The sequence below is a fragment of the Peromyscus leucopus genome, chromosome 14 (genome assembly GCF_004664715.2).
Source record: "Peromyscus leucopus breed LL Stock chromosome 14, UCI_PerLeu_2.1, whole genome shotgun sequence".
Lineage (NCBI taxonomy): Eukaryota > Metazoa > Chordata > Mammalia > Rodentia > Cricetidae > Peromyscus > Peromyscus leucopus.
Genome location: NC_051075.1, coordinates 53638766 through 53664011, shown reverse-complemented (window position 1 = coordinate 53664011; position 25246 = coordinate 53638766). Strand labels below are relative to the sequence as shown.

General features: G+C 49.4%; 1 protein-coding gene across 1 annotated transcript; it reads right to left on the bottom strand.

The window, feature by feature from the left end:
- Window positions 1-1737: 1737 nt before the first annotated feature.
- On the bottom strand, window positions 1738-24750 carry Batf (basic leucine zipper ATF-like transcription factor). Its single transcript, XM_028877852.2, has 3 exons — window positions 24405-24750; window positions 21916-22020; window positions 1738-2265 (listed from the first exon to the last, which is right to left on the bottom strand). The coding sequence occupies exons 1-3, from the start codon at window positions 24465-24467 to the stop codon at window positions 2056-2058; spliced, it is 378 nt and encodes a 125-aa protein (XP_028733685.1). The 5' UTR covers window positions 24468-24750; the 3' UTR covers window positions 1738-2055.
- Window positions 24751-25246: the final 496 nt, after the last annotated feature.

The window sequence follows — 25246 nt, the reverse complement described above, 5'->3', positions numbered from 1 at the left end:
ATGGGAGGGGCACACGTGAGCTCACATTTCTAGTTCTGGCCCCGAGTCTCAGAAGATACCCAGGCCAGTCATGTGCCTTGTGCGGGGTTTCTGGGGGAAAATCACCATGCTGCGGCAGGGCTTGGGAGAGACACCTCTGACTGGAAAGAAGCCTGCCTATGAAAGACCAAGTTGTGGTCAGCTGCAAAGAAAACTGGACCCCGAGTTCTGGGTCTTAAGATTGTGACAGAGAGGTGGTCCGTGAGACACCTGGAGTGAGTGGTTTCTTTGTCTGGCCTGCTCTCAGAGGCGTGGGAAAGAGGACCAGAGCATGAACTCCCAAGTCCCAGGGCCTGTAGGGAGCTGGAGAGAGGGCAGCTCTTCATCACATGTCCCAGGCCACATGGAGCCTCTGCTCTGGAAGAGAAGCCCCAATTTGCCATTTTGTTGGGGAGACCAAAGATTAGGATTCCAGATACGGCACTGGAGGAAAAAAAAAATGAGTGTTCAATCAAGGTAGCTCTGGGCAGTCTCCCCAAACTCTGAGTCAGGGGCTCAGCCTAACCTTACTCTGGGGCATGCAGGGGCAATGGCTTCCAAGAGTAGAGCCTCCCTGCTGCCCCCATCCCAGTGAGAGCCTCTCACAGACCAGTCCCAAGGAAGCCACAGTCAGGGGGCAGGTTTGTCAGGCTTATGGAGTTTAAGGCTTACATCTGCTTAACACTGCCCTCATCCCGGAAGGTAGGAGACACCTGGGCAGAAGCCATCAAATGAGGCCTCAAAGGAGCCGGAGCCACTAGCCAATGGGTTAGGATTTGCTGACAGGTAAGTGGCTGGCTTCTCCCTCCCCTTCACCACAGCATGGCTGTCCTAAGGGGGGTAACAAGAAATGACTGACTATTCTGAGAGACTACAGGTTGGGCCTGTAACAGAAGCCTGGTCCTGTGCTGCCTGCCTCATTGGTACCCAACCACTCAGTAGAGACTGTGGAGGTGGACAGGTCCTACAGCAGCCTTAGAGGAGACATCTGTTCTTGCTCCTGGGCAGTGCTGTGGGTAAGGCTATATCGAAGGTCAGCAGACATGTGGCCTGGGGACTTCTGAGAAACAGGTGGGTATCAGAGGGGAAAAGGAAGCACACTGACTCCAACCAGATGTCCAGACTGAACACTACCCTGAGCTACTCAACCTAGGGACACTCAAGATGCACAGGTGGCAGCCACGCGATTTCCTAAGGGCATCTTCGGCAGGGTGTGGCAAAAGGCTACCTTGCTGCCTTGAATGTGAGGAGCTGACTTTGTGTTACTCAAGATTCCCAGCAAGGACCCTGGCCCATGACATCCTGGAGACTTGACCAGGAGCAGCCGTCTGGGAAGGTGTCCAGATGGGAGAAGCTGAGATCTCCCCGACGACTCCCGTCTCTCCAGACTGGCATCTTGTGCTAACCACTTTCTCTAACTACAGAGTGAGCTGCTCTGCCGCCTAGAAAGCGTGGGGTAAGAGGCAGGCAGGGCTGGGCAGGTCACACAGAGCAGATCTGGGGAGGAGGGTGAGGGAGATAGATTTCTAGAAGTTGAAGATGGTTTGAAAAGAGACCGGCTTCCCAAACAGGTGAACCAAACACGGAAAAGAGATAGACGTAGAATCCCTTGAGTCTGGAGGCGCTCCCTGAAGCCAGAGAGAAAAACCAGGTCTCAAACCAAAAGAAAGTGGTTTGTAGGATGCTCATGGGGAAACAAGGAAAGCCGCTTCCCAGGGCTGGTTTCTTAGAAAACATTTATTTAGAAAACTATCGACTCCCTGCCCTCCTTCCTCTGTGCTGTAGGTCTTGGGCATCATCCATGACTCTCGGGGCTGCTTTTCCACTCATGTGGGGTCCAGTACATTGGCTACACTCTGGTGGGAGGCTTCGAGTCCCTCTGGCCAGCACAGTTCTTGTGTTCAATCCTTGTCCAGGCCTCTGCCACTGGGTCTCCAGATGGAGGTATGAGGGTAGCCTGGCCTCGGTTGACATGCCCCTCCGAAGGCCCATGGGAGGAGCATCAACTGGGGCTCTGTCCTCTTCCTGTCTGGAAGCTCAGGGCTGGAAGCGTGGCGAGCTGATGTGAGGCTGGTGGAAGGGATGGGCGCTGTATACCACTTCGGGAGGCGAGGGGGCGCCGCTAGCCAGCACGGAGCACAGGGGCTCGTGGCTGCTCAGCACGGATGTGAAGTACTTCAGCTCCTCCGTGAGTTGTTTGATCTCCTTCCGCAGAGCCGCATTCTGTTTCTCCAGGTCTTCACTCTCCTGGAAAGGGACAATCGGCAGGATGGTGAGTATCCGGGAAGGGTGGGAAGGTGGGAAGGTGGGTGGGGCAGGAAGGCAGTGCCGGGGGCGGGGGGGGGGGGAGTGGGGGGCTCAGAGTCGTTTTCTATCAGCACAGACATGAAGAAGTGCAACTGAGAATTTATGTGCACATGAGGATGTGCGTACATGCACACATATGTTTGTATGGGTGCACCTATATATGCGTGTGTGTGTGTGTGTGTGTGTGTGTGTGTGTGTGTGTGTATGTGTGTGTGTGTAAATATCAGGTTGACCCATATGACCCATATGCAAACTGCTGATAGCCGTCTGTTTTGACTAATAAAAATGGCAATTTCATAGTCCCATCTGTCTCTTCCCTATGACTATAACAAAACACTGGAGGCTGGGTGGTTTATTTAGCTCAGAGTTCTAGCGGTTCAAGGATATGGTGACAGAGAGCCACAAATGGTGGAAAAGTGGATGGGCAAGCAGGGAGTGTAGAAAAGAAGCTCGTGCTGGGCGGTGGTGGTGCACGCCTTTAATCCCAGCACTCGGGAGGCAAAGGCAGACAGATCTCTGTGAGTTCGAGGCCAGCCTGGTCTACAGAGCGAGTTCCAGGACAGACTCCAAAGCTACACAGAGAAACCCTGTCTTGAAAAAAAAACAAAGAAAGAAAGAAAAAAATTAAAAAAAAGAAGCTCATGTGTAATAGAAAGGAGAGGTTTATAACAATCTCTTGTGAGTCTCTTTATAACAATCCCCTGTGATACCCAATGCCATCCCTCAGAAGTGAGATGAGCTGGGCACGGTGGCACAGACCTGTCATTCCAGCAGCCAGCGTGTGGACACAGGAGGATCGGGAGGCTAGCCTGGGCTAGAGAGGAAATAAACGGAGAGCCTGTCACTGTGTCTCTAGATAAATGTGCCCAAAGGGCTGGGAAACACACCTAGTGTGGTAAGACAACGAAGCCTTAAGCTCAATTGCCAGCACACCAAAAGGGAAGGGGGGGGGATGGAGATAAGGAAAAAAGAGAGAGTGTGAGGAGAGGAAGAAAACAATAGAAAAGAAATGGAGAAGGGCATTAATACCTCTTAGGGACATACTTGTCCCTTGCTGGCACCACACCCCCCCAACACTGTTGCTTCACCAGGGACCAAACATACACACAAGTCTGGTGCAGAAAAGCCATGGAAAACCTCACCCAGGTAGAGTGTGTGCGTGTGCGTGCATGCGTGTGTGTGTGTGTGTGTGTGTGTGTGTGTGTACACGCGTGCGCACAACCTCACACTTGTGCTCTTATGGGTACGTGTGCAAACATGCCTGCATGTGTGTCCCTGGCCTGAGAGTGGTAAGCATATACCTAGAGGAACTGGCGATCGGGCCAGACCCTAAGAGAGTGGAAAGCAGTGTATGGAACACTCTCTGCCGGTTTACTCCACCCCCAACACGCACACCAAGTGCCGTGTGTTTGCACTTGTCTCACAGGCACCGCTGCTTCCCCCTCCAGGGTGTTTAGAGCGAGCCTTTCTGAATACTGAGGCTCCATGAGTGTCGAGTTTCGCAATCCTGTTCCAAACCATCCCCAGACCCTGGAGAGTGCCCACTAACACTCTGTGCTTCTCGAAGTGTAAACCTAGGAGGAAGTTTATAAACATAGAAAGCGATTATCAACAAACAATCATGGAACGGAACATTTATGACTACTACATACTATAATCGGAGTCACTTAAGACTTGTTTATTTCTGGAACTTTCCATTGAGAATCCTCAGATCACAATTGACAGTGGATTCGCTAAAACCATAGGAGGGGAAGCTCAGGCAAGTCCTGTGTTGTCCGCCTCAGTATAGAAGCAACGAGCATTTCGTCCGGAAACATCTTTCCGAGTTGGTAGGGGACTGCATCCTTTACCAGCCGCCATGGCGCTCTGGTACATAGCAATTGCAGAGAAGCAATAGCTTCTCCAGACCATGGGATTCCCAGACCTGAGAGAACAGTACCCTGCTAAGTGCTGGAGCTTCCCCAGCTCACCAGATAGGCAACCTGGCTTGGAGGGGCAAAGGAATCTCAGCTCGGCTCAGAAGCCACCTGCGCCAGCAGGCAGCTCTTATTTTTGCAGAGTTGGGATTTGAGGAGAAATTTCTCTTTTCCGCGTGTGCGTTCTGTGCACACATGCATGGTTGCAGGTGCATACATGCTAGGTGTGTGTGTGTGTGTGTAGGTCAGAAGGTGACTCCCCACCCCCACCTCACACCTTCCACAGTTTGAGAGAGGGTCTCTCACTGGCCTGGAACTTCCAGCTGGCCCACAAGCTTCCAGGGATCTGCCTCCAGTTTCACCATTGCAGAGATTCCAGGCATGCACCCCCTCACCCCACTTTTTATGCGGATGTAGAGAACCGAACTCAGGTCCTCACATCAGTGCTTTACCAACTAAACCATTGCCCTAGCTCTGGACATCTGAGCCTTTAACAGGTGTCCTGGGTCATTCTAGTGACCAGGCAAGTTTGAAAATTATGGTGAATAAAATACTGGGTCAACACGGCGCAAGCAATTATAAAATCTGCTTTAATTATCTAAACACGTATTAAATGGCTGCTTAAGTGCCAAATGAACTTAAATGTTTGTTGACTGGCTGGCTGATAGCATCAGTTGTTGGCATGAGAACGTTGACTCAAAAGCACAGCGGTTAACAGAGGTGAGATAACTTGACATTTACAATTTGCCCTAAATAATCCGTCAGGAGCGGGCTGCAGGCTGACGAGAGATGGGATTTATCACTTACACTGCCAATCATCTAAACCCAGTGCAGCCGTGGTTTTTTTTGTTTTTGTTTTTGTTTTTTTTTTTTTAAGTGGTGGAGGGGAGCATAGGACCCTGACCTCGCTCATCAAGCCGGCTTCCAGTTCTTTGAAGGTCAGATGTGAGCGTGCTCAGCCTCAGCCTGACATCCTGAATGCTTTCTGAGCTAACCGAGGCCCCTAGCCGGGTGCAAAGGAAACCCCCATTTCCAGAGTGGGGTAAGGGAAGCCAGAAGCTGGATGGTGGTTAGTCCCTGGATGCTGCTCCAGCAGGCTGTGGCCAGATGGGCATTTCAACGCTTTTTTTGTTTTTTGTTTTTTGTTTTTTCCTGACACATCCCAGAGAGAGGTCCGCAAGCCCTTTACCAGGAAGGCATTGCCCCTTTACTGAAAGGTGGGCGAAATGAATCTGGGGGGGCGGGGGGGGGGGGGGGGGCAGTACGCTAAGACGGGAACTGGGGCCCGGAGTCCTGGTCCTTTCCTCGCCCCCTATGAGAGTTTCCACTGGTGACAGCATTTACTGTAAGTTCAGTGCTCTGAAGAGCCTGGGCAAACCCCAAGGCAGCAAGTAGGGACGGACAGGGTGGGCGGGCTCTGCGCTTCTCCCCGCCTAGGGGCAGGCCCAGCTTTCGGGAAGTGACTAGCAAGCTTTCTCCTCTTGCCATCTCCTGGGCCTGCAGATTCCAGAGCCCAAGCTGGCGCAGGCCTGACCGATAAGCACGGCCTCCTGCCTCTAACTGTGGGGCAAAGTTTGTCTTGACCTCACAAAGCCAAACTGCTTCTTGCGAGAGAAATGTCTGTAAACTCAGGCCCTTGCCCACACCGGCCACTCCCTAGAGAAAGGTTCTGACTTGACTTCCCTTGCAGGAGGAAGTGGCTGATCTGGGCCTCATCTCTCTACCCTGCCCGGGGCAGCAGGGCCCCCTGAGAGGACTTATAGCCAAAGGGACAGTTGGGGCCAGCTGTTTATCCACAGGGACAACAACCATACCCATTAGCTTCCCAGTGTGGGCAGGGACCAGAACTCAGTGAGGGCATGGAGTGAGTGGGTGGGTGTATGAAGGAAATTTCCTCTACCAGGCAGGCCTCTCTGGCCACAGTGGACAGAGCTAACCTGCCTCCTGACTGTCACATAGTTAGCCTGATCTTTGCTTTTCAGCATCCGGGTTCTCACGAAATCTGAGCTGTCAGTGTTGGCCATCCTACCAGGAGGCCAACTGAGCCCCGGGGCAAAACCATACTGCCTAGTTTCCTAAAATGCCCACAGGCTGGTGAGGAGAAAGTGCCACAGAGTCCCTGCACACATGTGTCTTCTCAGAAGTGAAGAAGCCTCTAAAGGTGGGCCCAGAGCCAGGAAGGAGATCTGCAGGCCTCCAGCTGGACTCCTCCTTCCTGCCTCTCCTGCATTGAGGACCTGACTGCTGGGGTGAGCCAGGGGCTCCCAGGAGCAAGGAGAAGACCCCAGCCCTCTGTGCCCTCCCAAGGGACAGCAGTTATAACGATCATTACACACAGAGACTAGGACCCCACACAACATCACATAACACCACGTGCCGAGCTGGCCACACCCCTGAAGCCACAGAATTGCCCACTTCCATCCTGCCACCCTGGAAAGGCTCTCCACGGAGGCCAGACCATCCTCCACCATGAGCCAGGGCCTGGCTCCATGGCAGCAGGTGGCTGGCCCTTGGGGGATTCGCTTTCCCTGTTGAATACCAGTTCTTTCACTTGAAGACAAGATGATCCCCGACCTTAGCCAGGTATTGGGTCCTCCGGCAAGCACTAGCGATGCTGGGGTGTTCCACTGTTACAGGCTCCACAAGACTTCCACTGGGTAGCTAATGCTGCTAGTCACAGGAACGGGGGTGTCTCTAGAGTCCCCTCGATTCTCCAATATTTCAGATTCCCAATTGCCTACCTAATGCATTAGTAGACTAGAGCCTGTAACACCCCCCAGCTGTGTGTATGTGTGTGTGTGTGTGTGTGTGTGTGTGTGTGTGTGTGTGTGTGTGTGTGTGTGTATGGCAGAGAAGGAGTCTTATTATGGAGCCTAGCTGACCTGGAACTGGCTGGGTAGACCAAGCTGGCCACAAACACAGAGATCTGCCTGTCTCAGCCTCCTGATTACTAGGATTATAGGCGTGTGCCCCTTGACCTGCCCTTTTAAGTGCTTTATAGCTGTCATCATGTCTAATCTTTGTGACATCATGGCACAGTATGTAACATCTCCCTTTTACAGCAGAGGGAAAGCTGAGGCCCAGAGAAGTTAAGCAACACATCGGAGGTCACACAGCTTGTAGGCTGCAGCCCCTGCCTTGGGAACCTGTTAGAACCCCACGAGCTAGAATTAGCCCTGCTCTGTTCACGTGCCCACGTTACCCGGCCCCATCTCCCTCCCCCATGCTGATCCAAATGCTAATGTTCACAGCTCACCCTCCCTCACCTGTGGGGTCACCTGATGCCACTTCTGTCAAGAGCTGGGGGTGGCTAAGGAGGAGGCTTCCTGAGGCATGGGAACATTCTGGGAAATCCCCTATTGGAGGGGCTGAAGAGGGGGTCACTCAGCAGTGGGGAATCCCCAGGCTGGTCCCTCAGCCCCAGGCAGCTGAGCTGGAGGCAGACTGGGAGCAGCTGGCACCTCCTGGCTGGGGTCTACTGTGCTCCGGGCCAGCTCCGGGCGAGGGCTTTGACCTTCCTGCATTTTATTTGTTAAAAAAAAAGAAAGAAAGAAATTGTATTTTATGTGCATGTTTACCTGCATGTATGCTCACACACCACTGTGTGCCTGGTGCCTGTGGAGGCCATCAGAGGGTGTCAGATCCCCTGGAACTGGAGTTACAGATGGTTGTGAACCACTGTATGGGTGCCGGATATCGAACCTGTGTCCTCTGGAAGAGCAGACCCTGCTCTTAACCACGGAGCCATTGCTCCAGCCCCATCCCCTTGCCTGTACTAATAGCCATTTCCAGAGGTTGAAATAACCTCGGTGTTCTTCCGGCTCAAAGGAGTGTGCATACTTCCTTCGGCACAAGGAGATTCCAACTCACATGCATCTGGAGTTGGTGCCACCCTGTGCCGCACACACATCCAGAGCAGGTTACGGTACGTGGAGCCCACAGTTCCTGAAGAATGTCTCTCACTGAGAGGTGGGCTGCTCCCCAGGAGAGGAAGGACTAGGCCTCCACCTGCCACCATTGCCTTTCACCTGAGGGGAAGAGTCACCACATACATATTGGGTTCTGGACCTGTCTTCAGCTCCCAGCCACCTGTAGCTGGTCAGTCACACCAGCCATGCCCTCGAGGCCCTGTCTATAGTCATGGGAGTGGAAGGCTGTTGCCTGGGTCTCATTTTTCCTCACAGTTTGAAAAACACTGGAGGTTGGCTCACTCGGCGTCCTTCCCCAACACCTCACTGCTTTCAACTTGAGAGACTCAAATGCCCAGCTTCCTTGTCCTCGAGTTTGTGTGTGTGTGTGTGTGTGTGTGTGTGTGTGTGTGTGTGTGTGACTGGTGATATGTAGATAGAAGCACAGGGACAGGGGATTCTCTTTCTTCTTACAGGGTAGAGCCACTGGGCAAGGACAAATCCACTGTCCTTCAACACAGAGTGAAAGCCATGTCGCCGCCTCGAGAAGAAGCTGCTCCGATACTGGTTGCACAGACAGGAGAGCTTTGTTTTTCTGCCTCTAACCTGCTCTTTCCATTCTGAGCTTCTTGCTACGTGAGAAAAAGAAACCGCTGCCGCTACCTGCTGCCTCCCCCTTGATGGCCTATCTACTACGTGTCGCTGTCTGGACTCCTGGGAAGCCCAATTGGGAAAACAGAGAGCAGAGGCTTACGAGGTGCTATGACGGGGTCCTTGGGTATACATGCACATAACTGTACAGACTGAATCCACACTTCCTGCCGCATCCCGCCCCCCCCCCCCCCCCATGGCTTCAGTTTATCCAGTTTATTTCTGCCTGTGGCTCTTCCATCCATTTTTGGTGCCTCAGGTTGCTTTGGCCCAGAGTCTGTCCACTGGTCCCTTTTTCCCAGATCATCCCGGCTTCTGCTTTGAGTCCTACTTCATCTCCAATAGCAGAGGCTCTGGAAAGTCTCCCTGCATGGCTGCCCTACCCCTGTCCTGAAATCCCTTCAGCATTGCACTCTTTCATGCTTTTCAAAGCACTTTTCAAGCTGTGTGATGAACAGCACCGCGATCCACAGGCAGACTCTGCCATCTGGACTCCACCCTGTGCCCTGTAGAGGCCCCAAGTTCATTGTTCTGCATGGGGCGCAGGCATTAAGATTTTAGAAATATTTCCCCGACGAGCCCAGTGCTTAGCCAAACTGAGACTCATGTTCACTGTGGGTTTTTAACACCAGTATAATAGAATAACTAATCACCTTATTAAATTTATTTCATTAAATATATTTCTTTCTTTCTTTCTTTCTTTCTTTCTTTCTTTCTTTCTTTCTTTCTTTCTTTCTTGTTTGTTTGTTTTTGGATTGTTTGTTTTTCAAGACAGGGTTTCTCTGTGTTGCTTTGGCTGTGGGAAAGCTCTGTAAACCAGACTGTCCTCGAACTCAGTGATCTGCCTGCCTCTGACTCCCAGAGTGTGCCCCACCACCACCCGGCTACATTAAATATATATTTTTATAAGTACATAAGACAAAGCATCTTAGAGTTGGATGAAAATTTCTAAGTTAAAAATTTTTCTAAAACACTTTGGAATTTTAACATAATATACTGTTGGTGAAAACAACGTTCAGAACAGCTCTTAAAGTGTTAAATTTATTAATCGTTATTATTACTGTGTGTGTATGATGTGTGTGTGGGGGGGCACAGGCATGCATGAGCTATGGGCAGGTCTGCAGAGGCCAGAGGTCATCTTTGTGGTGTCAGGTCTATGAATTTCAGGGATCAAACTCAGGTAGGCACACTATGCTGCAAGCTCATTCACCCAGGAGCCTCTCTCTGGCCCCAGCACACCTGGCTCTTAGGAAGGAAAGGCGGGAGGTGGGAATCTGTGTGAATCTCACTCAAAACTTGGTCACACTAGTTCCTTTTGAGATGGCGATCTTCCCTCAGGGCAGAGGGAAGATGCCATTATCTTCACGAGTTAGTCCTCAGTGATGGGACAGCACTCAGTAAATGCTCAGGAGGCTTGCTTGCCCGCTTGGAATGTAACAGATGCCTGTGAAAGTGTCTACCGAGTAGGTGTGTGACATTCAGGCTATTTGGTGAGTGTTTTACCCAACATTCCAGCTGTAACAGCTTCTGCTTTGTGCCTCTAGGACAGTTACAAAAGAATCTCAGAGGTTCCTTTTTCAAAAGGCCCAGCCGCGTAGAGAGTGGGAATAGCCAAGTTAATACTACTCTGCCACCACCTCAGCTTTGAATGTCATTTCCTTCACTTGGGCTTGACCAACCCAAGGAGGCTCCAGCAGACACAGTGGAAGGCCATTGTGGTGAAGGGGCAAACTCAGAGTTCTCCTGAGCACGCTGACAGAAAAGCATTGTTCTCAGGGGGAGAAGACACCCAGGTTGATGTGTGTGTGTCAAGGCCGGGTTCTGCACTTGATGAGCAGACAAACCTGAGACAGATTCCTCCTTCCTTCCAGCTGGAGTTCCACTTTCCTTCCAGACAGAGAAGAGAATTTTCACACTGGCTCTCTAATTCCAACTCATACAGCCTGGGGAGGCTACTGCTTCCCACTTTGTGATAAGAATTTAGGTTCACTGGTTCAAAAGGCCCTTAGCTTGGGAGGTCTAGGCCCAGGTCGGGTAACCTGATACCGTTGTCCTGATAAAGGACATGCTGTCAAACTGCCTTCCTGGTACTGATGCTGATAGCCACAGAGGATGCTGCCCTCCACCTTGGCCAGAGAGAAGTCTGTCTGCTGTGGCCAGCAGTTAATGTAGAGGCCCATCACGGGTCAAAGGGCAGGGGACAAATGGCTTCTGAGTGCTCAGCCCTAGATGGTACCTCGATAGCCACTCTAGCCCTTCATCCAAGACTCAGGGAACTCCACACAAGAGGGGCAGACAGAATGGAAGAGCTGGAGGATGAGGAGGAGCCCCGTGAAATGCTGTCCTCTAGATGGGCCATTAAACTCATGAACTCACGGCAGCTGGCTTTACCTGACAAGATCAGCGAACAGTCCCCGGCTGCATTAACTGGACTTCGTGGATTTAAAAAAAAAAAAGTTTGTTTTAAAAAGAGAGGACATGAGTCAGGGAGGGAAGGGGAATGTGTTGGGGAGATTGGGAGGAGAGAGTCGGGGGAGGATGATCAGTAGGCACTGTTTAAGTGTATGAAATTGTCTAAGAATTAATAAAAGATATTCTATTTTTAAAAAAAGTTTGAGAGCAATCCCCAGCCTGGGTTAGAATGGTCTTCATATCCTCCACCTTCCCAATCTGGACCCCCCCTCTGCATATCTGACTCTCTGTGGCTCACTGTCCTTTTCTGATGCCTCATGGCTTTCCACCCCAAGTCTCTGTCGTGGGTTCCCTCTCCCCAGATCTTCCCAGCCTCCTCTTCAGTTTGCTCTTGAGCTCCAATGTCAGGGCCTGGGGAACCCCTCCCCCCCACATCACTGCCTTCACCCTGTCCCTAATTCACTTTCAACATTGTATTGCATTTTCTTCGAAGCGGTTTTTTTTTTTTTTTTCACAAGGTGTAATTAATGAGATCCTGTGTTTGTTTGGTTTCTAGACCAACAGTGGAATGTAAGACCTGGTGGTGGGTGCTGAGACTCGGGTCTCCCTTTGCTGGAGCTCCCAGCTAATCGACGAACAAGAGGCATGTTCATGTGCCAGCTGAGTCGTTCCAGGTACTGGAAGTTGCCTTTTGGGCCTAAGAATTTGGGCCCTCTGCTTGGCTTTGAGCTTATCATTTCCTTTGTGTTTGTGAGTGATCCAGGTCCGTGCCCTTGGCTTGCCCTGCTTCCTGGGATGGTCCAAGTCCATGTGCCATTAGGGTCTGATGTTTACTAGGGTCCATTTTAACTCCCCAAAATGCTCCAGCTTGGAGGATAAATTGCAAGGTCTCCTATGTACCTCTGCTGACCTGGTCCTTACTATATAGACCAGGCTGGCCTTGAAATCAGAGGGATCCATCTGCCTCTGCCTCTTGTGTTCTGGGACTAAAGGCACACTGTGGTGGTATTCTAATTGTACTGAAATGTGATTTTGATTGTATGTTAATAAATAAAGTTACCCCGGGGGTCAGAGCTATTAGAGCCATAGCAAGAGTGTAGCGGTGGTAGCACACACCTTTAATCCCATAGATCTCTGTGTGTCCAGGGATACAGCCAGCATTGGAGACATATGCCTTTAAGACCTGGGGGGCTGTACATACAGACAGTGACGAGACAGTCACGTGTTTGGGTTTACAACCAATGAGAAGGCAGAACAAAATACTATAAAAAGACGGACAGACAGGATATAGCTCTCTTTCGGGAAGCTGGGACACCGCAGGAGGAAGGGTGAAATTTTAGCTCTGAGCTCTGACCTCTCGGCTTTCTCTTTTACATTGGTTCTGTGTTTCTTATTTAATAAGACTGTTGGTTACATCTACAGCACGCATCACCATGTCTGGCCTTAAAGAGCTTTTAAGAAGTAAAATACCCATGATCCTAGTCCCTAACACTTTTTTGCTGTTGTTGTTGTTTGTTTGTTTTGTCTATATGTTTTGTTTTGGTTTTTTTCTTTGTTTTTCAAGACAGGGTTTCTCTGTGAAGCCCTGGCTGTCCTGGAACTCGATTTGTAGACCAGGCTGGCCTTGAACTCACAGAGATTCGCAAGCTTCTGCCTCCCAAGTGCTGGGATTAAAGGCGTGCACCACCACTGCCTGGCATTTGTGAAAATTTCCTAATGCCATCTTACTGGTACAAGTTATCGATTTCTAATGATGAAAAAAAAAGACCATCTTAAAAAAATAAAAAAAGAGGACCTTACACGTCCTTTAAGGCTAGCCTGGGTAGCTTCGTGATACCTTGTCTCAAAATTTTTAATGTAGAGGGGAAAAGACCAGGGGTGTAGCTCAGTGGTAGAGTGTTCGCCCTGCATGTATAGGCCCTAGGCTCAATCCCCAGTACCAGGGGAAAAGAAAAATGTATGAGACTCAAAACGCCAATCACCCTGAGGTTGAGAAACCCTGCCTTGATGCGTATTGTTTTTGTTATCAGAATAGAAAATTAGGTCATTTTCATTTGGCTAGGAAAAATGTGTGTAGGCCTTCTGTGCACAGTCTTTGCCCACTTATTGATAGGCGTCTTGATGTTTTTCTTTCAAAAGATGTTCTTTCTCAGTACACATATTAAATCTTCATGTATTTAATTTAATGCAAGTATTTTCTTCAAAAATATCATCAGCCTTTTGGGTTCCTGCCTTTACATCTTCTCAATAAAGAGGTATTTAAACTCTAGGCCTTACCCACTTTAAATCCTCTTAGTGTCTCTTGCTGTTTGTCGAATGTTCTAGAACTAAGAAGAGTCTTGCTGTGCAAGAATTCTGGCCATGGGTCTACTTCATGGCTTACCCTTTGCGAAATGACAGATGGGAACAGCAAAACAAACCAACCAACCGACCAAACAACAACAGCAACCCCCCACAAAACAAACAAACAAACAAAAACCCAAAGCTCAGAAAGCTTTGCACAAAGCAGATGCAGACTTGTAGGGAGACAAGAACTCGAGATCCTTGGGTGTCCCTAAGAAAAGACACTGATTTCCTCACTGGCAACATGACAAGTTGGCCTACCCCCCACCCCAAGTTTCCTTTTTAAATATTTTGATCCTGTGAACAAGATAGTATGGCCACACTTCCTGGCATTTCCTCTAGAAGCCATTATGTGAACCCATGGTGAGACCCTCCATGGAAAGACAAACTGAAAGGACCTTTGTGGTGATATACTGTGTACCACAATAAAACTTATCTGGGGATGAGAGGACAGAGCCAGCAGCCACTTAAAACTTCTTACCTCTACAAATCCTCATACTCCTGTCTCCACCTCTCTAGTGCTGGGATTAAAGGCCTGCACCACCACCACCTGGCTCTGTTTCTCTTGTAGACTGGTTCAGTCTCTTGTAGCCCAGGGTGGCCTTGAACTCCTGATCTTCCTACTTCCTCCCCCCAAGTGCTGGGATTAAAAGCATGTGCTACCACTGCCTGACCTCTATGTTTAATATAGTGGCCAGCTTTGTCCTCTGATCCCTAGGCAAGCTTTATTGAGGTACGCAATATATCACCACAGACCTTTATCCCATGGACCAGTCCATTCCTGTGGGAAGCAGGGATCACACTGAGGAGCCACTGAGGATGGCCTCCTGAGGACACCTGTTAAACGGGGTAGCTGTTGGCTTATGACCTGGTACCCACAATCCAGTTTAGACAGGCATTTTTCAAGTGTGAGTACCTCCCAACCCTAACACACCAAACTATCATCCTTGGATAAGCAGTTGGGGTAGTTAAATTGCTTTGACATGTTCTTCCTCTACTCAAATAGCTGATGTGCAAAGACTGGAACTATTTCTGATTGCTTACACAGCACATATTCATCATAATAAAACTGCAGAGTACCAGGAGTGAGGCAATTACCCAAGCCCAGTCACCCACGAGTAACCACTATTAGTATTTTGGAGACTGTGCTTTTAACCCCAACCCACAGGCTTTACATTAGCAGATGGTGCTCGGCATACTCCTCAAGACTTGCTTGTTTAACTCAATTCAGTCTCGTAGACATCTTTCTAAGTCAACAGACATAGATCTCCACAGTCATGTCGAGTGCCAGCCTCAAACTCCATTGTATAAATGGATCACAATCTGATCAATACCCCGTTCTTAACCATCTACCGAATTTTATGGCATCCATAGTGTTTGCAGTCCACAGATACCCATGCTTCAAGCATCCTCATCTATTATCTTTGCCTTACACAATTATAAATGGAAGTACTGTCTCCAAAGTTTATTCTCGTGTACAATATCAATGCAACACAACCTTCTAAAAATGGATACATGTATCACATATGTGTATATATATATATATATATATGCATGCATGTGTGCACGCACGTGCGCGTGCGCGTACACACGAGAGAGAGAGAGAGAGAGAGAGAGAGAGAGAGAGAGAGAGACAGAGACAGAGACAGAGAGAGGGGGAGGGAGATGAGAGAGAGAGAGAGAGATCTTTACTTTCTTAATGAAGCCTAAAGATGAGCTGGGAAAAATAAGAATTTTGGAGGGCATTGCTTAAACAGTAAAAAATAAACTCAGCTAGTGATCCAAGGAAGATACAAATAGTGTGTTTAGTGGTTAGGAAGGAGCACTCTGAAGTTCAAGCTGTGTAACCTTGAGCGGATTACTAAAGGCAAAGGATTTTTTTTCCTGATCAGACGCTGTATTGCTGGTAGGGCACCAAACACACAGAAACTGACCACGGCCAGGTGTGCAGTCACCACACTCTTTAAAAGAAATTCAGAGAGATAGAGACACCAGGGAGGTGTCTCTCTTCCAGAGATGATTCACTGGCTTCACATTGCACTTTTAAAAGGTAGAACTAGCCAGAACATAATCTCATTGTGTTTTATTCTTTTACAGATCTTTGAATTCTTTATGCTAATAAATCTTAGGGCACAGTCTCCCAGAGTCAGACAAAGAACCATGGAAGTGGTAGAGGAGCCACCCCAGCAAGCAAGTGCACCCCAGCACCAAGTGCACCGTCTTTGGGAACTTCTCAATTATCTAATTTTCCTCTAACTTCTCCTCATTTTTCATGGTATTAACTCAGTTTACATGATTTTTCTGTCTTATGTGATATTAAACATTACAAATATCTCTGTCCTGAACTGTGGTGAGATTCCTTCAGGAGCCTATAGCAGCCAGTTACCTGGCTCATCTCCTTTGAAAGGAGCACTGGGTACTCTGGTTTCCAGATCTGACATCGGCACTCAGACTACCTTGCTTCAGGTCGCCCTAGGGACCAGATCTCACAGGCCAACAACGCTCTTTGGGATGACTCTGGGACCACCTCCCACCTCCTCTACTCTGAGCCTTCTGTGAGCAATGTTTCTAAATTGATCTCCGACACTGACTGAAAGGTCCCTATGCTGGAAGGTGCCAGAGAGCCTCCAGCGGTGACAGATGACCTGCCATGGGGAAATGACTAGCCATCCCTTACAGTGTTTCATCTCATACCATGGACCTGAGGGTCACTCAAACCTCAATGATAGTTGCCCCTTGAAAGGACAGAGATAAAAAGGGATTAAAAGAGCAAATGACGCCCCTCCGGTCTTCCAACTTCAGCGTGACTTTTTGGAAATAGATAACATCAGTAAGTTTGGGTAATCCATTTGGAACTTACATGTATACTTTGCTCAAACAGATTTAAAAATGTGGTTCGGAGCTGGGCAGTGGTGGTGCAAGCCTTTAATTCTAGCACTCAGGAGGCAGAGGCAGGTGGATCTCTGTGAGTTCGAGGCCAGCCTGGTCTACAGAGAAACCCTGTCTCGAAACCCTCCCCCCTCCAAAAAAAAATGTGGTTCAGAGTAAACTAGATACTGTATTTATACTTTTCTTACTTAAGAGTCTGGGGACTTGGGGCTGGTGAGATGATTCAGTGGGTAAAGGTGCTTGCTGCCAAGTCTTATGACTTCAGTTCCATCCCCAGGACCTACACAGTGGAGGGAGAGAACTGACTCCTTGGGTTGGCCTCTGACCTCCACACATGGTGGCATGCATGCACCTTCCCCCCATATTAAGCAAGCAAACAAACAAACAATAAATAACTGTAATCTAGAAAAATGTAAAGAGGAGCTGGGCAGATGGCTCAGTCATTAGGGGGGTCTACTGCTCTTGCAGAGGACCTGAGTTCAGTTTCCATCTCTATGGCTCACAGTTCCATGGGGTCAACACCTCCTTCTGTCTTTTGTGGGCACTTGTACTTCTGTACTTGTGCTTACATGTGTGCGTGCACATGTGTGCACACATACATACATACAACTTTAAAAAAAATTTAAAACTATTTTAGAAGAGGAAATGATAGTCTTTCTACATTGAAACACAACTCACTTTAACAGTTTCATCATGGTCCACTCAGAATGGACTACCATTTATTCAACCACCCTTTTAAAAAAATAACTTATTTAAATTTATTTTATGTGCATTGGTGTGAAGGTGTCAGATCCCCTGGAACTGGAGTTACAGACAGTTGTGAGCTGCCATGTAGGTGCTGGGAATTGAACCCAGGTCCTCTGAAGGAACAGCCAGTGCTCTTAACCGCTGAGCCATCTCTCCAGCCCCTCAACCACCCTTTCACTGATGGATATTTAACTGGTTTCTGGTCCTTACAGATCAGTGGTAGAGAGAGCATCTGCCCAGCCATGTACAAGTTCCTGAGTTCAGTCCTCAGTACCACCAAACCAAAACAAAAACCAAGAGGAAAAAAAAAAAAAACAAAACCCAGCAGAGAATTGAGTCATCAATGGTGTGCTAGCAAACAGATTCCAGGACAGCAAACTGCTGGGAGACAGGGAAGGTGTCATCTGAGGGGGGGCTGGCCACGCTGCCCTCTGATGGGCTGTAGCCACTGGTCCTGCTAAGGGAGTGTGATGCTCACTCTCTCCTCTCCCTTGGCCATTTCCTGTGTGACCTTTCACCCTGTCACCCTAATTGGCATTTTCCTGAGGAGGCCTGCCACATCTTCACATATTTAAGCACATTATCTTTCTCCCTTTCTCTAAGTTTATAGTCCCTGCTCATTTTTCTGTGAGATCCATCGCTTTCAGGGTCAAAGAGCTTTCACAGATGCAGTAAATGTGCCTTTCTGGCTCACAAGCTCTCTAGATAATCTCCTCCCTGTTTTCCATTTGCCTTTGATTTTGCATATAGTGTTTTGAGCTATGTAGACTTTCGAGATGGGGGGGGGGGTCTCACTATGTAGATGAAGCTGGTCTCGAACTCACAGAGATCCACCTGCCTTTACCTTCTGAGTGCTAGGATTAAAGGTGTGTGCTACCATGCTCAGCCAATTTTTTTTTTCTTTTTTGATGTATGTTTGTATATCAGCATTTTCCTTTATGATTTTCTATTTTATTTGAATTTTTTATGCCAAGATACATTTTTAAAGCTCATATTTCCCCCTAAGATGTCTTTAGTTTCCTTGAACAATACTTAATCTGTCTGTGTGTTGTATAAGGAACGAGGGACCCAGCCTTTTGCTTCCTCGAGTAATTAGCCAGGTGTCCCAACTCTATTTATTGAATAATTCAACTTTTCTGTTGTTTTGTGTTTCCGTCTGTGTCTTGGAAATCATCACATCCATTTCATAATTATGAACAAAATCACAAATACATTTTGTATGGAGTTAATCAATGCTGAGATCACTGTAACATGGTTGCCGCAGGAGGCTCCTCCCACCCCTGTCGTTTGAAAAGCAATCAGTGCTCCATGCTTGATGACAGAGCGAATATTCAAAATGCTAACTGGGCAGCATCTTATACTCTCACAGGAGAGGCTAGGCTCTGGGGGCTTTAAGGCAGGTAACAGTGCCAACGGGAAACATTAAGAAGACACTGGCAGCCTGGCGTATGTGAGGCTAGGACCCCAAGATGAGCCAGCCCCATGTGTCCCTTACTGGATATATTCCCAGTAACCCACAAGCCCTGATTTTCAAATTCTTGGTGGATGAACCCTATGGCCGGAAGAAGGTTCCGGAGCCTTGCACGTAGAGAAAGCATGGAAAGGAGTCAAGGGCAAACCGAGACTTGAAACTGAACTCACGGGAGGAAGCAGGAGCTTTTCTCTCCGAACCACACATGTATATAAGAGGGTGATGGAGAGGGGTGATGGTCAGCAAGAGGACACGCCGTGGAGCTCAGACCACAGCCAAACTCTCTGCATGGTGGCAGCCGTGTGTTGCTGCTAAGAGCTGCCACCCGAAGCCACGGAGCTCTGGGTTATCCTGACAGCAGCCCACAGGCTTGCGGTGCAGCCCCTGAGACCTGGTCACTGGGCAGGACACGAACGCACAGTACAGTGCTCCCAAGAAGGGAGCGGGTAGAGTTTAAATACAAGGAAACTGGGGTGCTGTGGGGATTGAGGCTGGGACATGGACATGATGACCCCATGACCCTATGGACCCACAGAACACCAGGGATTACTCGACCGCAGTCATAACCAGGACCATCATCTAAACGTTTTGGTCCTGCCTCTTGTCTTCCCAAGACAGACAAGTTACCAGTTCAAGGACCTCCCCTGAGGGGCTGGGCAGAGCCCAGAGGGCTGAATTTACAGGGAGGCAGCCTGCAGCTAGAGACAGGGAGACTCTCCCACTCCTGTGTCAGGAGGGAGGCAGCACTCTGCTACTAGAAGTGAGCAGGTGTGCAGTGGGAGCGGGGTGGGGGGGCTTCCACAGGAGGGGTGAGTACTGCAGAAGACTCTCGGGCCTCAAATGTGTCTGAGCTTTACAGCCGTTAGGAAGTCTCTCAGCACCGAGATTCGGTGGAGAAAAAGTACATACATGCACGCGCGCGCGCACACACACACACACACACACACACACACACACACACACACACTACACACACATACAACACACACATACAACACACATAATAGTACATATATACATACAGGGAAATACACGTATGCCTTTATGTAGAAAAGTATACATATGTGCATGTATATGCCTGCTTAATCTCAGTTTTCATGCTTCTTATGCTATTATTCCAAGTCTGGCTGCACGGAATCTTTGGAGTGTTTACTGCACGCCAGGCACCATACCGAGTGCTTCATCTGCACTCTCTCTATAGGCAGCAGTTCCTGCCATTTCCCATTGAGATGAGGGCCCGAGTCTAAGGCTCATGAAGACCATACCTGGGCTCAGTCACACAGACAGCGAACGGCAGAGTGGCTGTTGGAGCCTGGCCCTCCCTGTGCAAAGCTGTGCCCAGCTTCTCTTCTTTTAATCTTGCGAACTTACAAAGATTAAAGGTGCTTGTCCACCCACCCAAACAAAGAGGATCGTATCCTATTTTTAAGTGTGGCTTTGTTGCTTTAAGGACTATTACATAAGAACCAGACTCAGGTGGGAAATGTCAGCTTAAACTAATGAAACTGCTGTGAGATGTTTAAGCCCTACGGGAATTGCTGGAAGTGGATGAGTAGCCGGGTCTCAGTCTGTACTGAGCGCTGTTTAGTCTTTATTTTGTCAGTTTGACATGTATGGTCAACTGGAAATGGTGTCAGCATGAGAGTATGTTAAGTGCCTATCAAGCAAAACATAAGCGCAGCAGAGGTTCAGACATCCCGTTTTCGGTTTCTTTAAAGCTAAAAGAAGAGCTCCCCCTTTTTGTCTTCTAACGCCGCGCATTACTTATTCTTTCGTTGGATGTGTACGTGTGTGCGGTGTGTACATGTGGGTGCTTGTACGTGGGCATACATGTGTATGGGTGCACGTAAATGTGTGAGGCCCAAAGCTGATGGCAGTATCTTCTTCTCCAGTCACTTTCTAACTTCTGTATTGAGTCAGGATCTCTTGCTGGACCTAAGGCTTGCTCTTTTTCACTAGGCGGGCTAGCCAACTTGCTCTAAGAGTCTCTGTTTCCACTTTCCTTGAACTGGAATTACTGCAGGCTGCCATGCCCATTAGGTGCGCTCTCTCTCTCTCTCTCTCTCTCTCTCTCTCTCACACACACACACACACACACAAGGGCTCTCTGAAGTTCTGACTGTCCTGGAGCTCACTATGTAGATCAGGCTGGCTCAGATTCACAGACATCTGCCTGCCTCTGCCTCCTGCCCATTTGGCTTTTATGCCAGTTCTGGGAATCTGAACTCTGACCCTCATGCATACATGACAAGTATTTTGCCCACTGACCCGTTTCACCAGCCCGCATTACTTATCCCTGATAAGGTTAAAGCAGTCCATTGCCATGCTAAACATGCTAAACATTTGTATCATCAGCTTAGTTGTTTTTGGTGCTTATTGTACTTTTACCATTGACAGAAACTTCTAGAATATTAGCAGTATGGGAATATTTTAGGAGAAAGGATGTGATGGAGAAAGAAGGGTTGAGCAAGAACACAGTGAATGGGGCAGACTGTAAAGAGGGAACAGGTTGGGAGCACTGTGCCCAGCAAGGACTCAGGGTCTCTGGCCCAGGCTGTGGACCTCCCAGGTGGGCCTGCAACTCATCTCCTCCCTGCTGGAAGAGTTTGAGAATATTGGCCACTCAAGCAGGACGGTGATTGTCCCAGAGAAGTGCCCAGAAATTGTGTGTTTCCCAGCCCCTAAGATGTATCATTAACAATGGGAAACTCAACACAGGACCTTCATGGTGTTCAGGAAAAAAAAAAAAAAAAAAGGGCAGCATCATTGACCCTTTGCTCTCAAATGCAAGGGCATTTGGGTGGCAGACAGGCTGCCTTCTGGAGGGATGAGATGTGTGGTCCTGAAAGATTGGCCATCCCAAAGCCAAACTTAACATCTACCTTCCTCTGAGCAGCAGTATTTTGCTCATGGTGACTCAGGCAGGATGACGCTCTCTCTGCTGTCCCTTTCCAAACAGGTGATTCCGCCTCTCGTCAAGCCCCGAGGCTGCCAGCATCCCACTCATGTACCCTTGCCCTCTCCTGGGTTAGAAAGGCTCAGCCTCTCTGCTACTGAATGTTTTCAGGCGTGCCTAGGAGAAGAGAGCCTTCCCTCCCCACCTCGCCCCTGCAAGCCTCATCCTGCATTTACTCTCCCCATGTACATAGCACCCCCCCCCCAGCAGCAGCATCAGAGCTGGGTCTCACAGTCCCACTGGTGTGGGGTGCAGAGCCTAAGGCACAAGAGCATGCTGCGAAGGCTGGGCACTCACCAAGTGCAGGGTGTCGGCTTTCTGGGTCTGCCTCTGTCGGCTCTTCTGCGCGGCGATGCGGTTCTTCTCCCTCCTCTGAACTTTCCTCACATCATCCGATGAGTCCTAGGAAGCAGTGATAGCAATAACTAGGTAGGTCAATCCCTCTCTTCTAGTCAAAACAGGCTATTAGAGAGTTTAGCTTGCTCCTTCCTTCCTTCCTTCCTTCCTTCCTTCCTTCCTTCCTTCCTTCCTTCCTTCCTGGTCCTCAGTTCCTTCCCTACCATCCATCCCCTTATTTACAAAAAGCCTGCACCCAAAGACATTTTCTTCAGCATCCCCTGCTACCCACCCTCAGGTCTCCTCCCATGGTCTTCTTTTGATCAAAAGCTACGTGAAGAGGTGAAGAGAGATGGAGGCCTCAGGACGGCAGCTTCGGGAAACAGCAGTTAAGACAATGAAGTCTGCCCCGCCACCTCCGCTCACTCCAGAGCTGCTCTACCCTCACGTTCTCTCTCTGGGGTGTGTGTCTGTCTGTCTGTATGTATGTCTGTATGTCCGTCTGTGTGTGTCTGTGTATATCTTCTCGGTGTTCTTTTTGCTGTCTTCTTTACAAACTTGGATGAGCATTCACTACGCGCCAACTTCTGTACCAGCGCTCTCAGAGACGCTATGATATGACTCCCCAGCTCTCTGAGCAGGTACAGTCATTTCTATTTTACACGGGATGAAGCTGAGGGTCTCCACACTGGTCCCTGAGCTCATGGCCAGCCAGGGGTATGGCATCCTCTGGTGCTGATTCTAAAGCCTGAGAATTTCCACCAGCAATTTTCTCGTGCTGTGCCCTTGGGCAGAACCCGCCCCCCCCCCATCTCTCCTTCTTTCGTTCATTTCCTTCACTGTGCAGCCATCTTGAGACCTCCCCAGTCCTGAACATGATGCCTGCTACAAATGAGGCCCCAAAAACAAGTCTATGAATCGAGGTGGAGGCCGCCTGCTTTAGTGAGCTACTGGTAGGGGCATTAGAAGACAAAGCGCTCTTTGGGTGCTCTCTACATATGTCCTATAGAAGACCAGGGAGGTCAGCTCCAGCTTTGCCCCTGATACTGCAAGTCAGTGGAGATGCTAAGAGAAGCCCTTTGGCAACCCCTACCCTGTCAGAGGGGTCACAGATCCTGGGGCCAGGCTCCAATTCCCCTTCCTTCTTTATTCAATTCTTCTAGGTCATTCTAGCAGGCAGACATTGGGTTAGAGAGAGCAAGGAAGCGCTCTTCCCATAATGCTGCAGGGGACTAGGTTACCATGGAACTGTGAGTAATTTCCTCCCTAAGAAGAGTATGGTACCATCTTCCAGGCAGTTGAACCGCTCTGATACCATTGTGAGCAAGGGGATGACTGTTTTCCTCTAGAGGTCTTCACCAGTAAGGCTTCTTGGTTAGGGGCTTATGGTAGATGTGGTAGCAGATGATCACTTATGACAAGTGTGACAGGGGATGGTTGCATACTTTTATTTTGGTTGCAGCATTTTGCAAGCCCTCTGGATACGTGTAAGGCAAGCACTCTATCAGTGAGCTACAGCCCCTGCCCGATATGTGTGCTAAGAATGACATTTTTACATTACTGAGATGTAGAAAAGTTTCATCCGTATGGTCTATCCTGGATGAGGAGAACCCTCCAGAGCAAGGGACGTCAAGAATGTGGTAGAGAGAGCTTCAGAAACTACGAGGTGGGAAGGGCATCCCATTTGAGGCATCTCTCATGCTGAAGCATCTTGGTTTGGTAGTTGGTCAAGACTCTAAGAGTCCCAGAATCCTTCCCTCCTTCCCTGGTTTCCCGGAGCTGATATTAGCTACTGGTGCAGGTAGGTCTCCAACAAACCTCCACGACCACCGCCTTCTTCCTGCTATATGGAAGCCACAGGGAAAGAGATACGGGCTGTGGCTTCAGCCTCCCTCCCCAATGGCTGTGGCTTCAGCCTCCCTCCCCAATGGCTGTTCTAGTCACAGAGGCAGTCAGTCCCTCGGCAGGTAGATTTAGTCATCCTTTCCTTCCTGTCTACTTTACTTTGGCTTAATGTATTTCTCTCCCCTCACCTCAGTTCTGTCTTGCCCCCCGGCTCTTCCTGGAAAGCTACAGATCTAGGATTTGGGTGGAGTCTGCCAGCAGCCTGCTGGAACATTCCTCTGCTGGTGCCGCCGGCAGACCCCTTCCACTAAGTTCTGTGATATTCCCCCTGCACCTCGCTTCCTAGAAAGTTCCACGGTGGGAACCTAAGTGTGCCAGAGATGAGGCGTACTGCTAGGAACGGAGGAAAGGGGGGCTTGTGGTGGGATGAAGGCTTTGCCACTGGTACCTCCCCATAGCAAATACCACATCTCGAGTCTGTACAGAGAGCACCCTGCCAAGTAGAGAGCTACTTCCTTCCCCACAGAGCTCCCCGGGCAGAACAGGGGAGTCTGGCCCTCTTCCACCACCCCAGGGTATTCAGAGGGCAGGGGATGTGGGGGTACCTGCTTGCCAGGGGGCGGAGAACGGCTGAAGCTGGAGTCACTGCTGTCGGAGCTGTGAGGCATGGCCGTAATCTTCGGGGCTCTCCCACAAAACGTCCCAGATGCCTCTGGGCGATCTTCTCACTAGCTGGCTCCCCTTCCTGACTGCTAGGGGGGCCACCAGCCCTCCACCTTCCACAGGTGCCTCCCCTGCTTGTCCAGCAGTCACCTCCAACCGACCCCTGCGTCCTTCTGTCTCTGGGGTGCAGAGGGACTGCTCCCCAAAGGGACATCTCGCTTACTTTGGGGCTTGCGCACACGCTCTCTCTTGTGGTTTCTGGTAATTCAAGCTGGAAGTCACATGGGCGGAAACGTCAACAAGTTAGAAGGTAGTTAGACAGAAAATACATATCTGGGAAAAGACCAGAGAATTAGGTGAAAGAAAAAAAAAATACACAAAACCCCAGTATCTTCCGGCAGTTTGAAAGGCAGAGCAAGCTCGCTTCAATTGATGGAGATAAAAGAGAAAAACAGCCAGGCAGGGAAAATCCCCAGCCCGAATTAGCAAGTCCTCTTCTGTCAACATGGCAGAGCGCGGGGAACAGCGGGAAAGAGTTTCCACCATCACACGACTTGATTTTTAAACCCAAATAAAGCAGTAAGACTGGGACCTCTCTCTGGGTTTCACCCGAAAGCAGCTACCCACCCTGTTTGGGGGGGTTGGGCCTCCCTCATTCACCTACAGGACAGGGGGGTGATCTGAGGACAAAAGTGAAGGAGAGCAATGTCTTTTACAGACTGCCAAACCAGAAGTTGGGACTCTCTGAGGGTCCCAGGGGGGCTCTGGAACGGATAGTGTGATA

What these genes read in the sequence shown, in the direction of transcription:
- Batf (XM_028877852.2), bottom strand. Translation starts at nt 24,467, where the DNA reads ATGCCTCACAGCTCCGACAGCAGTGACTCCAGCTTCAGCCGTTCTCCG. An exon ending in CTCCGCCCCCTGGCAAGCAG is followed by an intron (nt 22,021 to 24,404) that starts GTACCCCCACAT and finishes ACTGCTTCCTAG; the next exon opens with GACTCATCGGATGATGTGAG. An exon ending in AAGCCGACACCCTGCACTTG is followed by an intron (nt 2,266 to 21,915) that starts GTGAGTGCCCAG and finishes GTCCCTTTCCAG; the next exon opens with GAGAGTGAAGACCTGGAGAA.